The sequence below is a fragment of the Agelaius phoeniceus genome, chromosome 15 (genome assembly GCF_051311805.1).
Source record: "Agelaius phoeniceus isolate bAgePho1 chromosome 15, bAgePho1.hap1, whole genome shotgun sequence".
Taxonomy (NCBI): domain Eukaryota; kingdom Metazoa; phylum Chordata; class Aves; order Passeriformes; family Icteridae; genus Agelaius; species Agelaius phoeniceus.
This window is the reverse complement of record NC_135279.1, coordinates 3,847,219-3,863,969: the sequence shown is the minus strand read 5'-3', so window position 1 is coordinate 3,863,969 and position 16,751 is coordinate 3,847,219. Positions and strand designations below refer to the sequence as shown.

At 48.8% G+C, this 16,751-nt stretch overlaps 1 protein-coding gene across 3 annotated transcripts; it reads right to left on the bottom strand.

Moving 5' to 3' along the window:
• Positions 1 to 378: 378 nt before the first annotated feature.
• On the bottom strand, positions 379 to 15,617 carry LOC143695291 (serine protease inhibitor Kazal-type 5-like). Of its 3 annotated transcripts, XM_077186550.1 has the most exons (9): positions 14,712 to 15,617; positions 14,137 to 14,203; positions 12,442 to 12,569; positions 12,304 to 12,355; positions 9,869 to 9,999; positions 9,195 to 9,267; positions 8,660 to 8,721; positions 7,759 to 7,840; positions 1,830 to 1,868 (listed from the first exon to the last, which is right to left on the bottom strand). In XM_077186550.1, exons 1-9 carry the CDS (start codon positions 15,086 to 15,088, stop codon positions 1,863 to 1,865), a joined length of 978 nt encoding a protein of 325 aa, XP_077042665.1. In that variant the 5' UTR covers positions 15,089 to 15,617; the 3' UTR covers positions 1,830 to 1,862. The 3 variants fall into 3 exon arrangements, with proteins under 3 accessions (XP_077042667.1, XP_077042666.1, XP_077042665.1); XM_077186552.1 differs by lacking the exons at positions 7,759 to 7,840; positions 8,660 to 8,721 and adding an exon at positions 379 to 1,442 and having other exon boundaries at positions 1,816 to 1,868; XM_077186551.1 differs by lacking the exons at positions 7,759 to 7,840; positions 8,660 to 8,721 and having other exon boundaries at positions 379 to 1,868.
• Positions 15,618 to 16,751: the final 1,134 nt, after the last annotated feature.

Sequence of the window (16,751 nt, the reverse complement as noted above, 5' to 3'; positions counted from 1 at the left end):
CCTTATCTGCAAGAGAAAAGTGTTTACAGATCAGGTCACAGCTAAAGTGGACTCAAACACTGCAAATGTTCATTCAAGGTCTTCTGGAAATGTCCTGCAATAAAGTTTATACAAATAAAGAACCTATTTGCTTTAAGAAACAACTATAGAAGAGAGTACAGAAAGTACGTGCAAACCACCAGCAGATTTCTATTAACTCACCATCAGTGTCTCCTGTTCTGCAAACTCCACCCCACCCCAACTGACTCCAAAAAAACCAAGGAAACCCTTGGCTCAAAGGCCTGGCTTCACCTGGACACAGTTCCAGAATATAAATGAACTGGGATCATCTGTAGGTCAGTTACATCTCAGAACAACACCACTTCTCCTTAAAAAGCCTAAGCCATTCCATACCATGGAATTTCTCACTTCTCCATGTGCCCCAGCACCAGAGCCCCAAAGGAAGGATCCTCCTCTCCTTGCAGGAGATGGTTCCTGAGACAGGCACTGACTCGAGCCTACAGGGAACTCCAGGCCAAGGCAGAGGGCGACCCAGCAGCAGATGGTCCATGGGCCACCACAATGGCTGAGCTTCCTGCACTGCCTTGAGGGTGCCATCAGTACTTCTGCCCTCTCACAGCAAAAAATACTGGCCAAATTCACACCTCCAGATCCTAGAGACCTTTCTGGGCTCAGCACATCTCCTAACATGACCACTCAACATGCATCTAATTCCCAGCATTGCTCCAAAGTGAGGTCTGGGTTTCCCAGCACCTCACATGAGAGGCCTGGAAGAGGACACTTAGTGCATCATCTAATCTACCAGCCCAAGACACGGGGGGGCCTTCAAACCAATTTTCCTCTGTAGGCTTCCAAATGTAAACCAAACAAATCTCAAACAACCCTCTGAGGTAGGTAAGTATTGTTTAATGTTTGTTTTACAGGCAGGAGAAAAGGGCTGACAGGGCAGTGAAGTGATTGACCCAAGACCCCATAAAGAGCCAGAGAGACCCTGACCCCTCCTCACAAAACCCCAGACCACACTCTTCCTCCTTGGGCCCAACATCTTCGCCAGGTATTTACAGCAGCTGCTGTACCTCAGGGTGCTCATTGCCTAAGGAGCACGTGGTGCAAAGCCAGAGCAGGGACCGGTGTGTCCCCCCCTGAGGCTGAGTGAAGAACAGTGACATGAAGCTGAGGAGTTACGTTTATTGGGGAAGCAGGTTTAGACACAGCGAGGCAGCAGGGACAGCAGCACACGCACGGGGCACACCTGGGAGGCACCACTGAGTCCCCACAGCCTCCTGCCCTCCACATGAGCAAGGACAGGCCCCGTGTGCTGCAGAAGGGGATGGAGGCAGCTCAGGCCCCCCGTGCTGCAGAAGGGGATGGAGGCAGCTCTGGCAGTCCTGGGGGCTCAGCAGCTCCCCTGATGCTCGACATCGACACTTCCTTTACTTGCTCTGCAGAGACAGAGAGCAGACAGTTTATTGCTGTAATCCCAGAAAGCACCATGAGGAAACCTTAAAGCTGTGATGTTCTCATGCTCTGCAGAGGCTCTGGGCCATTCCTGCCTCTCTGTGATGGGAGACCACTCTGTCAGCATCCTCCCTGCTATGCAGGAACAGCTTGGCTGAAAAAACAGCCAGGGGAAAGGAGTGGGCAGAGCCCAAGTCCCCACAGGCTCAGCCCCACCATCATAAGGCTGCAGTGAGAGAAAAAAATCTGCAGAACCCTCTGTCCTGGCCCTGCAGCTTGTGTGGACAAGGTGGGACACAACCTCCAAAGGACAGGCTGGCCAAGCAGGGCTAAGTCACTGCCCCTCTCTGTCCATACCTTTGGTCACAGCTGATCCCTGGTGTTTGCTGGCAGTCCAAACTCCATTACTCCTAGAAAGGAAAAGCAAACAAAAAATGAGCCCATCCCCAATCTTGACCACATCTGTGTGACACTGGTATCAGTGTGACAGCCCCTCAGCCCAGCTCAGTGCCACATAAGACAACTGCAGCAGAGCCTGGCACAAGGACAGGCAGGTTGGGCCATTGCCAGCTGAGGAAAACAAGAGTAAATTCAGTCTCAAGCTAGGTGCTTTCCACACCTATTTTCTAATCTGGGAAAGGTCCTGCTTTTTTTCTTTCCCTCGTTTCACTACCTTTAAAAGTAGCATGGCAAAACAGAGAGCATTGTAAGGAAACTGGGACTTGCCCATTGCAAACGTGGGAGTTATCTGTTTGTTGAGAAACAGGTATAAAAAAGAAAAGGAGAAACCCTGGATAACCCCTTTTTCCCCGGATCTATTGAGCAGCGTGGGCAGGCTGGTGACTACTGCCCAAGTGATTAGTGTGAAAAACCTTTGAACAAGTAAAGGGACTGCAGATATGCAGGATTAAAAGTCAAATGTGCAGGAAAGACCCACAATCAATTCATCCACGTGACACAGCCCTGCAGGACCTACCAGCCAGTTAACTTACCAAAAAAAGATATCCCACAACGCCAACCTATATTTGTCATCAGTAAAGCAGAACAGGATCAAAGGAATTCAGTTATGGCAGAGACCTCCCAGGGAAGGTGGCCAGACCCAGTGCTGGCCAGTGGGGACAGGCTCTCTCTGCAGCAAGGTTTTCCACCCCAGCCATGCCCAGATACACTCTTTAGTGTCAGATCTCTCCCAAACCACACTGCTCCCAACCCTTCCCACAAACATCCTTCCTTGATGGCCATCAGGTCACCAGAGCCACCAGAAACACCTGGAAATCCAGCTGGAGCTTTGCAGGCAGGAGTGGTTGCAGGCCCTGGACTGCAAAGGGATGAAGCAGCTTTAACACACATTTTCTCAGGCAACCCAACACTCTCCATGGGTAATTTAAAAATACAACTCAAGGAAATACTACAATTTTTGGGTAACAATTTCTTATCTTCTTCCAAAGTATTTCACATTCTGCACATTGCAACTCTCTAAACCCATTTCTGATGCCAAAAGCACTGCTGGAGCTGCTTTCCTCTGGGTTTTAGTAGCATATATTGAGTGCCTGAATCTTCAGCAGAAAGAAAAATTCATTATACTGCAAGTGAGCATGAATTTTAGTGCTGAAAATAACATTGCTCTGTACATTGTTTATAAGCCCCCATAAATTTCCAGCCCGATTCTTCAGGTGACTTTAATAAACATAAAGAATAAATCATTGTGAAGGGGGGCTTGAGCTTTTCTTGCCTCAAGAAAAAAGCTTAGCACTTTGACTTCTAATTGCATCCATCTCTCCTTGGAATACTTAACACAGCTGCAAGCTCTCTGACTTCCAGTAAATGGCATCTCCCTCTTATTGCAAGGGCTTCAGAGCTGTAACAGCTCAGTGAGACAGTAAGGAATTCCAGACCAAGCACAGTTTTTTGGGAATCCTGTCTATTTTTCAGTTGCCACAGTGTATCCAGTCTCATTCTCTGTCATGGACACAGCCACTGACAGACTCTTGTAGTGCCTCATCTCCCTGTACCCACAGGCCAGCAGCAGCTCCATCTCCCTAAGGACTGACACACAGAGGCCTCCAGGACTGTCACAGGCAAAATTATTTCTCTCTGCACTGCAATTTCTTTGACTTTAAGCAAAGTTTAGAACACTCTGCTGCTTTAGAGAAGAGGGGGAAAGGAGCCAGATTTGCTGTGTTTGGGGGATCTGCTGGTGTCCTGGCACTGAGCAGAGGAAGGCATGGAATGACACTATGGCAGGATGGCTCTCTCATAGCCCACATCCCACTGTGCCTGAAGACACATGGATACCACATCCATACTCAGAAGCCAATGTTCCCACCCAAAACTCCACAGAAATCTCTTTGGTAGGTTCAATATTTGGATTGTCTACAGGTTTAGAGTGGGAACCAATCTATTTCCCTGGGAATACATTCCAGGGAATCTACTGGAGATGAAGATTCAGTTTCTCAAGAGTTCATGCCAATGAGGACAGTCCTCCCCAGGTGCTATAAGGACATCCCATGCACAGAGTCACAAACTGGGAGACACTGGCTGCAAATCCCAGAGCTGGAGGCTGTCCAGCTTCCACTGGTAGAAAGACAAAGCAAAGCTAAGAAATGTTTAACTCATCTGCCCTGTGGGATTGCACAAGATGTCAAGGCTCAAGACCTTTCCCGAAAGTGTGCCACCTAGTGAATAATCTTAATTTCCCAACCATCTCCCTAGATACTATTCAGGGAACAAGCCCTTTATACCATTCTGATCTTTCTAGCTCCATCAAAGTGTCAGGAAGAAACTCAGCTGTTTTCCCAGACACATCACACTCCTACCACACAGCCTAGGCACAACATGGAGACTACACCCAGGTTATGCATTAAATCTGAGCATCAACCTGTATTTAAACATCCGAACCATGAGAATCCATTCCTGGGGCTCTAAGGATCCTGTCACAGGTGCAGAAGCCAGGCTGGCTCCCCAGCAGGCACTTGGAGTAAAGTGGGATGCTTACACTGCCAAGAGGCACTTTCTTTTCTTCACCTCTTGACATCATTCCACTCCAGGAACAAAATAAAATAGAAATAGGAGCCTCAATACCTCTCTTCCCTCCCAGCCAACGTGGCTGAAGAGCAGCTGGAGGGCATGCCTTTAATTGGCCCACTGTGACCTGAAGGAACATCTGACTCTGTTAACCTGCCAGCGAGGTCCCACTGTGGACACCCAGCTCCTGCTGAAGGGCACAGTGGGCAGCTGGCGAGTGCCAGCCACTCCTCATTCCTCACTGCCTATTGTGGCTGCCTGGATCAGGTCACCACAGGCTGAGATGGTGCCAGTGGGGAATTTCCACCAGGGGAAAGGCAGAGATTGATGTTTGGCAGCCCAGCTGTGGTTTGCTGCTTACCACTGCAGGGCCAGGCTCTCGGCACTCGCCTCGATAGTTTACCGTGATGAAGTTTGAAGCTCTCCTGCAAAGGGAGGACAAGACATTGCTTATTATTCACTTGCAATGCCAGAGCTCTCAGCTGCTGGCATGACAGTCCTCTGTGGGCTCCTTAATGCTTTGATGCTACTTCCAATGTGATGGCATTTATTACTCCCCAAACAATTTCATGATTGGGCAGAGAGGGAATAGGGGACCCTGGCAACTTGTGTATCTTAATTAGCTGTCATCAGATTAATCTCAGGCATTTTGATCTATGTTTGCTTAACAGCAAAGCACCAAGGACACACTTGATAGTGAGTCATGATGTATCAAAACAAACACTGTTCTGCAAAAGACACTCGGGAATGGTGGATGGCCCTGTATTACTGAAATCTCTCCACCTACTCACATGGCAGCTGAACACAAGTCACATTCATTTTTGTATGTTTTCCCATCAGTGCCACAGACTGGTTGTGAGGATTCGCTGCAGAAAATCCTTCCACCCTTTACCCCATGCAGAATTCGATCACAGTCCAGCTGAAGAGAGAAAGAAATCACACTTGGTGACACAGTTCACTTGCTAGACCCTCCTTTACATGACCTGAAGGTGCTCACAAACCAAGCCTTGCTTGAGGCCCCTCTGTCCTGTATCACATCCAGCCAGGCCACACTTGGAAAGACATCACATCTCTTGTTGGACCAGCCAGCCAAGCTTCAGGGTACAGAGCCCTCACTCCGCGCTCACCAACCCACCCCAACACTATGGGCCGGGACAAGACTTATTTCTCTCAAAGTGCATCCATCTTCTACCTGCACCTAGCCTTCCTTATCAGTATGCTCACACCATTTATCTCCAGGGGCTGAGCCGCAGGCATTGGCCGCAGCCGAGGCGGAGCGCCGGGAGCGGCTGGCGCTGCCCGCGGGCGGTGCGGCACGCAGCGCTCCTGCCGCCCACCGCGCCGGGGACACCAGCGGCCGTGACTGACGGGGGTGCCCTCCCGCTGCCTCCTCCCAGCACGGCAACGCTCAGACACAGCTTTCCCTACAAACCGCACCGTGCCACAGCCAGCACACAGCGGCAGAACAAGGAGTGACCCGTAGGGATCCCCCAAAAAGCCTCTCGCACCCTCGGAGAGGAGAGGGTGTTTGTACAGTCATAGCAGATTTCCGACAGCAGAGGTCAGGGATAGCACAGTCTGGCCCCTGGCACGCACAGCCCCTTCCTCAGCCCCAGGAACAGAAAAAAAAACCGAGACGAAGAAGCGACTAACGGGATCCCAAGCCCACTTTTTCCAGTGCTACAAAATGTGGTGCAACCGCTGCAAATGGTGCGATGGGTCTGAGAGAACATTCCAGTTCCCCCTCCACCTGGAGATGGAGCATTTAGCACAAAAATGATGGTTTATCAGCAGCAGGAAGCACCCCAGGGAAGGAGGATTTCATGCCAGGCAGCACAGGCGAGGTTTTGGTGATGTTGGGGTGCTGTGATAGCACCTGCTGGTTAAACGTCACTTGCTAATTTCCATAATGTGCTGCTTCCTCCCTCATCTGGGTAATTATCAGTGACGTGAGAGCACACAGTGCTGACCTTTGCAAGCCTCTGCTGGATGCCTTCCTACGCACCAGACATTGCCACCTGCACCACAGCCCAGGGCAGGAGGCCACCTCTCCAGCAGCCCCACACATCACAGGTGCCAGCAGCCAGTGCCACCACTTCTTTGGGTCTGGGAATTGTCTGTGACAAAAGCCACAAGTGGCCCTGCAAAGAGGAGAGGAGCAGATCTGCTCCCTGAATCACCTCTGGTCTGTCAGGCTCATCGGCATCCACTCCCCCTCCAGTGCTACCAGGAAATACCACTAAGCCCTGAAGTAGACTGGCCTTATTACACCTAATGCTTCCTCTGGAATGCATCAAAATTGCAGCACCTGAACTACCTTTTGGGTTTTTAACTCAAATTTTCTCAGAGTGGTTAGTGGCAAAGGCTTCAGAGAGAGTTACAGCAGTTGGTAGTAAGATCCCTCCAAATCCACAGAAACATTTCCCATCTCTTCCAGAATGCTTTTTAAATTACTGTATGAAAAGTCTGGAGGGATTAAAACATCAGGTATTTTTTTAACCATCCTACCTCTAGACAACACCCTGTGATAGCGAGATCCACAGTTTAGTCACCCTTTTTACAGTAACTTATTTTCTCTTATTAGTTCACATTTTCCACTTTTAGCTTTGTTGGAACTATTCCATTTTCTTCTCATGAGAAGGGAGAGCAGACACCCCCACCTTCCTCCTACAGTATTCCGTACCCAGTTGTCATCTACCACTCAGTGTTTCCCCCTTTAGCACTCCTTCCTTCTGCCAAACTTGTCCTCATCCCCTGGTCACCTCCACCACCCTGCTCTGACCATGGCCTTCATCTCACACCTTCTCAGCATGGGGAGGTAGCACTCTTTACCTTATTTTGGCTATATGTGGGGCAGGATTCCAGCCTGAGCTCAAGACCCACATCCCCAGAGCTAGGGGCTTCCACAAGGAGCCAAGCCCTTCCCTCTGTTTCCATGCCAGGTGATACAGGGGCTTTCAGCAGGCTACAGATACCTTCACCCATTCAAACCCCTCCAAGGACATGGGGCCAAGTGAAAAGCTTCAGGGTTAAAGCAAGAACAGGAAAAGCTGCTGCGAAAGGAGGCTCAGCACCAGCAGAGGAGCACCCCATGGGAGAGGTCCCCATTTGTGCCCACACAGCTGCCCCCCGAGGGGCAGGAGCCCCATTTGTGCCCACACAGCTGCCCCCCGAGGGGCAGGAGGGGGATTTGTGCCCACACAGCTGCCCCCCGAGGGGCAGGAGGGGGATTTGTGCCCACACAGCTGCCCCCCGAGGGGCAGGAGGGGAATTTACCATGGGGTCTTCGTGGCTGTCTCTGCTCTGGGACTTGCGGCCTGGTGGCCGGTTGCAGTTCCTGCCACGCTGCGCTTGTGGGCTGGCAGAGAGAGCAGAGATACAATTCAGCACCACCTCCTTCCAAACAGGGGGAGCAGAGTGCAAACCCACCCTCCCTGCAGACCCCCATGGTTCCTGGAGGGCTGTTTGCACCATGGCATCCACCCACCCCCAGGAGAGGAGAGGAGGGAAGCCCCCCAGGAACGTGCTGAAAGGGAAGAAGCCAAGAGCAGGACGTGGCCTTGCCCTGTGCTCAGCCTGAGAGCACCACCACCCCTGGGCTCTGCAGGCCTGTGTCTGCTGCCAGCACTTGGTGGAAGGGGGACATGAAGGAATTGCACCAGGCAATAGCAAGAAATCTCAGCGTGCCCCAGAAAAAGCAGCAGCTGAGTCCTGCTCAGGGCCAACAGGTACAAAACAAACAGCTCCTGCCTAGAAAGCACGTGGTGCACCAGGCACTGCCTTTGAGCCAGGGCCAGGCACACACGTGTGCACTGCCAGGAGACAGATTTTAGTGAACAGAGTGTCCTGAGAGGGATTCTGAGCACAGCAATCACTGGTGCTTCGTACACAGAGCATCAAGGCCAAAATGGTTACATGAAAGACATGCCCCAGTGTGTGTCTCTTCCTCAGCACCAGCTCAGCCCATGGGAAGTGCTGTAGTGAGCACCAAACAGCACAATGTGCACTGCTCCATCCCAGGCCATGCTGCTACTGTGCTGTCAAACTATTCTTGCTTCAATTAATCTCCTAAAACCACCCCTTAAAAATACAAGTACATGGAAGGGGGCAGAAGCCAGTGCCAGGCCTGGTGGTGTGTGTGGGGACAGGCTGCCAGCCCAGGTGCTGCTGAACTCACCCTCTGCCCAAGGAGAAGGGACGCCTCTCGTTTACACCCTGCCTTGAGCCACCACAGTTCTTCTGCAAAAGGGGCAGAACACACTCAACAACCACAGAAACAACTTCTATGCAACTAGGGAAAAGAAGCTAAAGCAGCTCCTGCCCTGCCCCCTGATCCTCCCAGACCCAAAGAATTCTGTTCTTAAAGTAGCAGGTTTGATGCACTCCATACCCACCAAATGTTATCATCCAAGGCTTTTATAGGATTGTGGGGAGCCTAAACCTGCCCTTTATCTCTTATATGGCATCACATCACTGGGAAAGTGAGGGGGTAGTTCTGTCAGCTGCAAACATGTCCAGTTTGTATGCTCATCCCACAAATGAGGGAGACTTTGCAATACAAAAGCTTCTCCCTCCCATGATTAGCTGGCTGCAGAATCCTAAACACCTTGATCACCCCAGGCTGACCACAGGCAGTCCCCTGGCTGTCCTGATCCCACAGACTCTCACCAGGCCCTTTCTGAGTTCTGCATAGGCTCTGAGCTCCATCTCACCTGCTTTATCCTCTCTGAAGGAGGCAGTTTGTTGCGCTGGAGAGTTCCACCCCCTCTTTGAGCTTCCTTTTTGCTGGAAGAAGGGAAGAGGAGAAAAAATGGAGTGCTATGGGTAGTGTGAGTGCCACCAGCACCCAGGGGCAGTGTCAGTGTAAGACAGTGTAAGCCAGTGTCATGGCACTATGTTCCACCTTCCCCATCCACAGTCCCTGTTCCTGGTGGTCCTGTTCCTAATTCCCACCCCTAAGACTTCTCCCTTTCTCCTCCAAATTCCCACTGTATACTACATCCAGGCTCCCAGTGGCTGCTTTCATATCAGATCTGCTTCTACATATGCTCTATGGGACTAGAGAGAGAGCATCTGGAAGGCAGAGTACACACATGAGAAACTCCTCAGGAGCTGCCCATGCCCAAGAGTCCCCTGGGACAGAGGCTGCTCTCTGTCACTCTTGCTTCTCCTCCTCTACTCCACACTGCTTCTCACCTGCCCTTGGGCCCTTAATGCTGAAAGGGAATGGGGAAGAGGAGCCCTACTGCCAGAGCATCTCTTAGAGGGCCAGGGAGTCAGGACTCCCCCAGGCATTGCCCAGAGGCAGCTTCATGGGCAGAAGCTGCACTTCTGCAGTCAAAAATTTCCCTCTTTGATGCTGCTGCTCAGGGGAAGGGGTACTCACAACTTCTCAGCACACATGAGGCATTTGTTGGTGTGCTGCCTGCCAGAGGCATCCCGGACAGGGGCGTTCTCCCTGGTGCAGGACAGGCGGCCGCCGGCTTCAAACTGGGAGCGGAACTCGCTGCAGTCATCCTGCGGAAGGAGGGCAGGGTTAGGGCACTCTGTCCTCCTTGCCTTATTGATCAGATCCTTAGAAACCTGGGGTTTTCCTGCCAGGAAAGCATGGAACCATCACAAATGCTTCACAGGAGAGTCTGGGTGGGGGTGAGAGAAGAGGGTGTGCAGTACCAGCCACTTAGCATATAAACAGAGGGGTGAGTCAGAAAAATTCCGGGTCCTTCTGCCTGCACAGCACGTGTTGGGAGTTTTCTATGCTATGGTCCCACTAATTATTATTCTCCTGGCTGGGCTATCCAAAGCATGCCAGTGATGTGACCGATACAGCAATGAAGTCACTCCCTTTTCTCCCAACATCCTTAATACACAGCTACAGCCTTTTCCCAGATTGTAGCTCAAGATAATTTTCTTTACAAAGCGCGTAGGATCCTCCAAACCAGCCACACTTTGGGACGTGTCAATCAAGTAGCAGCAGTTAAAACATAAAAGCACAATGCAAACACACTTAATAGCCCACGAGCACAGGAAGGTTGTTTGGAGAGTGGATGATTAATTTGTTCCTTGTTCAAAACTGCTGTACAGAAACTGTGTTAACCTGCCCCTGTTATGTAACATGGATGGAAACATTCAGTCCCCCTAATTTCAACTATTTCACATACTGCAATAGGCAGTTCCAAACAGCAAGTACAAAGGGTAAGGAAGTGACTTCCGCTCACCCTTTTCTTTTTTAAAAAGCAGCTTTTAACACTCGCAATTTTCTGCCCATTTTGTGCACAGTTTTGCTGGCTCTCATGAAGGTCCTCAGCAGGTCACTGGCCTCACCCTTTGCTTTGCTCAGAAGTTTACAACACCTCATCCTCTCTGCCAGGGGAAGGTTTCCCCAGTGTGGTTCTGCATCCCATCCAGGGCACCCCAGCCTCTAGCTCCTCAGCTTTCCCACGAGGGTAATGCTGGCAAACCACTCTGAGTACAAAGCCCCACATTTCCCTAGAGTCACCCCAGCCACAGGTAGCAGAGATGGTCTGGCCCTGGATGAGCCTCTCCCGCTGTGCCAACAGCCATAAAGCATTGTTCCATCAGAAGTCAGTGTTGCACCCACTCCAGAGGGGCTCCCCATGAGCCTCACTGCTTCTCCCCACCACCAGCTCGCACCCCTGCACAGTTCAGGCAATGCTCCCTCCCCAACAAGCCCAGGGAAGCTCTCCTTGTTCCCTGGGACCAGCCCAGCTCAGCAGCCCAATCCTCTGCTGATAGATCTGACTTCCCCTAAGAGCCTCTCAAACATTTTCTCTTTGAGCCAGCATTTCTGGAGCCCTATTCAGGCCTGACCTCTGCTGCAAAAATCTCACTGAGTACATCTGAGTCTTGCATTTGCCTTTTTCGTGGCCTATAACATCCCTGACCCACTAATAAATGCAGGGCTTTCTTATCCTTTGTCACTTCTAGCCAATGAGTAGGAATTCTTGTTAAGCACTGACTGTGTGATCTTGCACTGCCATTACATTTTATCTTGTTTCTATTACTCCAGGCCTCAGCACTATCCAATTAGTCTTGAGTGATCTGCTGATCCTCCTCTGCTGATACTGCCTCCCAGCTTTGCCATCAGCAAATTTCACTTACACTTCTATATTTTGGTGCCAAAGTCATTAGAAAAAGCACTAAAACAGGATTATCCCCAAGACTGAAGCTTAAGGAGGCCGCAAACGTCCCTACCATAGCAGGAATCAAGAGGAAAGTGGTAGAAAGCAACTATTTTCCCTTTACTGGGCTGCTTTTGCCAGCAAAGCATCAGCGCACAGCAACATGGAGGCTGCAGCATGCCAGGGAGAAGGTGGCAAATCACAACTCCATGAGAAGAAAGTTTCCAACAAAAAAAAGCTAAAACTGAGCCACAGGTCTGGAGATAGTGCAGGGCTGACATCTCCCAGAACACAATGATCTCTTAAGTAGTGCAGAGGTCAGATTTAGGGCTTTTCACACATTTTCCTTTTCCACCTAATTAGCAGCCTCAGCAGAACTGACCTCTCCATCTGAGAGCTGAAATTTGGGACAGCACAGCACACCTGGCTTCCTGCTCTGTCAGGATTTGCCTGTCCCTAGATCCACGGGTCACTGGGACAGACCATAATATTCAGGCACAAGTTGTTCGCTTGAGGGATTCAAGAGCATGAATAAGAAATAAAGAACGTAAGGAAAGTGGATCTCAAAATTAAGTCAGAGGAGAAAGAGCAAAGGAGTAGAATAACATTCCCTTTCCCTCTGTCTTGGGTGAAAATCCAATAAAGTTCCATATTGACCTGCCTAATACTTTAATCTCACCTTATCCTTTCCTTGTCTGTTTTTTGACAACTTCTGCTCATTCTCCCTTTTGCTGGAAGAGAAGAGAGATGAGAAAGTGAATACCAGGGTGCTCCAGGGAGGGAGGAGAGGTTTCCCACGCTCCTCTCCTTTACTCACAACTTCTCTGCACACATGATGCACTTATTACTGTGCTGCTTCCCAGACGCATCTCGGACGGGGTCGTTCTCCCTGGTGCAGGAGAGTTTCCCTCTCTTGAATAGATCCCGAAACTCCCGACACTCATCCTGTGCAAACACCAAAAGCATGGCTTGACACAGATATGCTGACAGAGAGGAACATCTCCCACAAATCCACAAAGGATAATCCACCCAATGAATTACATTTCAAATGTTATTTTGCTTCCTTGAGGCGTAACTCGGTGGAAAACCGTAACATGCAGCATAAAACAAATAAATCCGTATGTTTAGATCAGCAGATCTGTCTTTCACATCCAGGGTAGCCTTGTTGCTATTTCTAACAGATAACACATGCAAGAGCCTGCCCGAAGGACCTAAGCTCTGCTCTAAGTATAAAATCCACAACTTCAGTGAATTTTAAATGAGAAAGTCAGTTTTCCAATCTCTCGTGAGAGAACGTGCTACTAAAATTAAAGAATTTTAAAATACATGCACAGTAAAAAAATGAAGCTGCAGGCATAAGAAAATATAATCCTTGAACACCTCCTATTGCCAGGTATAAGAGAATAAGAGGTGGGTGTTTTTACCTTCCACTTAATATGATGGTATGTGTTAATTGAACCAAAGCACTCTATTTCACAAAAGGCTTTTGTAGCAAAGCCTGTTTAAGCATTTCAGCCCAGCCTTTACTTTTCTCTGAACAGCTTTCCTATAAGTTTCAGGGCAAGTCTGGAGCATAAGAAACACATGGAACACGTAAGGTCTTCAGGTTCATTTATGCAGCACTTACAACCTTATCTGTTATGTGATCTGCAATACATTTTTCCTCTCACACCATGTAGAGGAGATGGCTTGATAGCTTATCCCAGTTCTGCAGATGGGGAAGTCAAGCCTAGAAAATTACTTGCCAAAAGCCAGACAGAAAATCTATGGCTTAACAAAGAAATTCAGTGTAGGTCTGTTCCTGACACTGTAAAACTGTCCTGATGCCTTCAGGACCACACTTTGGCAAGTCAGATGTCTAAAAAAAAGATCTCCCTTAGGACAGCTATGCCTTACAAAGCCTTTAATTTGTCCAGACACACAAGAGCTAGAAAGCTTCCCTGCTTAACCAGATGTAAAAAAATAAATAAATCAGTCACCACAACCAACACTATCTGATGGAAACCAATTTGCTCCCATCTAGAATAAAAACCCAAGGCTAAAAGGCCAGTTTCCTGCACATAAAGACCTGCTATCTAGAAAAACAGCTATGGCTAAAAGAAACCACAGGTGCATCAACAAGATAAACAAGGGACAATTAGAGCCAGCCTATTCCCACACCCTGCCCTAGTCAGAGCTCACATGTGCCAACCTTGCTATTAAATATTTGCCAGATTCCAGTGGTGCCTTATAAACAGGCAGGCATCCTCCTCAGCCAGGCTCTGGGTCAGGCACACACCGGGGCTGCCGTGATTGCCTGGGAGGAGCCGCCAGGAATTTTGGTTTCTTTTATGCTGGAGGATGACACAAAGCCTCAGACTCTTCCCAAGGCTGGGCACGTTTGCCCTGCTCCCCTTTTGCAGGGCCCTTTCCCACGCTGCAGACAAGGAAGCACCCTGGGCAGCGGGTCAGAGGCAGCAGACGAGATGCCAACGCCAATAAAACTGGCTTCAGCAGCCGTGCTTCACCTCACCTTTCCCAAGGAGTTCACATTCCTGTTCGCCTCTCCACCACTCCCTTGGGTTTTTGAGTCTCTTTCCCTGCAAGAAAAGGAGGAGTGAGTGACAGGGCAGTGTGCAGTGCTTGGACACAAAGCCAAAACAAGGGGTGATTACAGGCCAGTCCAGCCCACCCCACCTCCCCATTGCACAAGGCAGCAGCACAGACCAGCAGCAGGGCTCAGCTCCTTGACACATGTCCAGAGTGTTCAACATCTCTGCTCTGGGGTCACTGTGCCACCCTTTCTCCCTGCCTAATACCCAGCTCTCCCCATCCTAAGAAACACCATCTAGAGAAACAAGAGATTAACCTAAGTTTTCACTCTGCATTTGTTCCTCACGCCCTGTGGTGAGTCCTCACCATGTGATGAGCTGGGGAGAGCTACTGGGTTCACAGGTTTGCTGAAGAGCTACAAACTGGTCTGGCTGGCCAGGGACAACAACTTTATAGCACAGAGCCTCCAGAGAGTTGGCTCCCTGCTACGGGAGGAGAGGACATGCTGTGGGTGGGCAGGGCTGCCACTGGAGCCAGCAGGCAGCTGATACTCACAGCAGCCTTTGGCACATCATGCACTTGTTGAGGTCTCCTTTTTTATTTGGGCTGCTGAAGGTCTCCCTGGTGATGGGACAGGAATACTTCCCGCTGCGCAGGAGTGGCCAAATATTCCTGCATTCGTTCTGAAAAGCACAGAGGAGGGCAATCAGTGGAGGCTCCCAGCAAGATCCTGAGAACTGTTTGTTCACGCTGAATCTTTTTTGGGTGTGCTGCAGGCTCTCAGCAGCACCAGTTTGCTCACACAAACCACGCTCCTCCTGCCCATCCCTGGCCACACACCACACGTGGCACAGGCTGCACCCAATGCCCTGCTCGTGGCTCCTGAGGCAGAAAAGACAACGAGAAAGTTCAAAACCCATTGCAAGAACCATTAATCATGGGGAAAGGAATATATATTTAAGGAACACGTTTAATTTACATGCAGCTGCAAATAGCTGCCCGCTACAGCAGAGGACTGCACGTTATAAAGTTAGCCAAGAGCAGAAAATACAACCCTGCAAGTACCAGAGGGATGCAAGAGGAATGAACGGGCCAGAGTGACTGAAGAGTGATTCACATGCAAGACAAGCACAGAAAAGCACAACCCTCTCGGGAAGCAGAGCAGTAATATTGTGCAATGTTGCAGCAGCCCATTGCATCTTCTGCTGGGTAACTGAGATGCAGACCAGGGAGAAGCAATGAACCGTTTAGTTATTTTTGGCTACTGTGTTTCCCGAAAGGATCTTTACCAAGGAGACAAGCTTGCTTGATTAAAACATGAATGGAACTGACTTCTAAGTCATTGAATCAAATTATTTTCTGAGACTCAAAGGACTTGCCTTAATTCTTTTAATTATGAAACTCAGGAATTATCAGAAGCAGGGGTTTCTGCTGGATCAGAAGCTACATTCTAAAATATCATTAAAAATATAATTCATGCCATTTCTAACATCATTTCATGAGATTTCCAGCCCAGAGCTGTTTGGATATGTTCTCATCATCATGCACCAAACACACACTGTCAGCTGGAGCCATTGCCATATTACCTAAGTGTTGTCTCTAAATATGGAGAGATTCACTGCTTTTTCCATCACTGAAAAAGCTTTATATTATCTAAGTATAGTGCATCTAAATGGACTTTGCTCAAAGCATGCATTAAAGCAGTGTAAGTTGGCAAAACAAAGGGAGAAGCAGAATAGAAAAGGTTGGACTCGCCTTAATCGAAGCTTGACTGGCAACATCTGTGACAGAAAAACCAACAATGAAACCATACAAAAATCTTTGAAGGGAAATTTTAAAGCAAAAGCATTTAATTAAAATACTTGATGCAGTTTCCTAATCCATCCAAATACCTCTTGATAAAAGCTAATCCAATGCATTATTTCACACTGATAGAAATTCTCTAATGCCCAGTCCTTTCTGGAACATTGCACTTTTTGCATTCAAATGCAAAATCATATCCATTTTTTTTCAGTGTCTTTGTGCCCTTCTTTACTGCGTTACTTTTCTCAGGCTTAAAATCCAAGTTCCAAGGATGGCCCAGTAACTGTTTATCCATTATTCTATACCCCTGCCTGGGTAGCTGCATCAAACCCACACAAACATTTTTGGCATTCTTCACCATTCCTTAAAATTGGGATACCAGAACTAGGCCATTGTTGTTTGTCCAAAATGACAAATTCCTTTTCAAGGCCCATTCCATTTGCAGTACTTCACACAAATTATCAAATTAATAATGAGTCAGCAGGTGAGTAGCTGATACCTATTTCTTTCTACTAAGCCACTTAAAGCTGGTATATTATGTTTCATCCTCCTTTGCATCATCAGTGGCATTGCAAGGAACTGTCAAGAAATCTTCCATTAGCACTTTTTCAATAGAAACTGGCAGGAAATTGAAAGACCATTGCTTCAAACCTAACTCCTGCTGAAGTCTATCTATTGTAGCCAAATTACTGCAGCCATGTGAAAATGCCTTCCTTAGCATGTGTTGACAAGACATTACCATTTTTCTGAATTTACAAAAAATTGTATTACATTTTTGTTCAAAGTTGGGCT

Excerpts from the sequence above, each read along its gene's own strand:
- LOC143695291 (XM_077186550.1), bottom strand. The coding sequence starts at position 15,088 with ATGGTTCTTGCAATGGGTTTTGAACTTTCTCGTTGTCTTTTCTGCCTC. Across the intron at positions 12,356-12,441 it reads ATCATGTGTGCAGAGAAGTT|CAAAAGGGAGAATGAGCAGA; the intron begins GTGAGTAAAGGA and ends CTTCTCTTCCAG. Across the intron at positions 8,722-9,194 it reads CTTCAGAGAGGATAAAGCAG|AAGAACTGTGGTGGCTCAAG; the intron begins GTGAGATGGAGC and ends CCCCTTTTGCAG.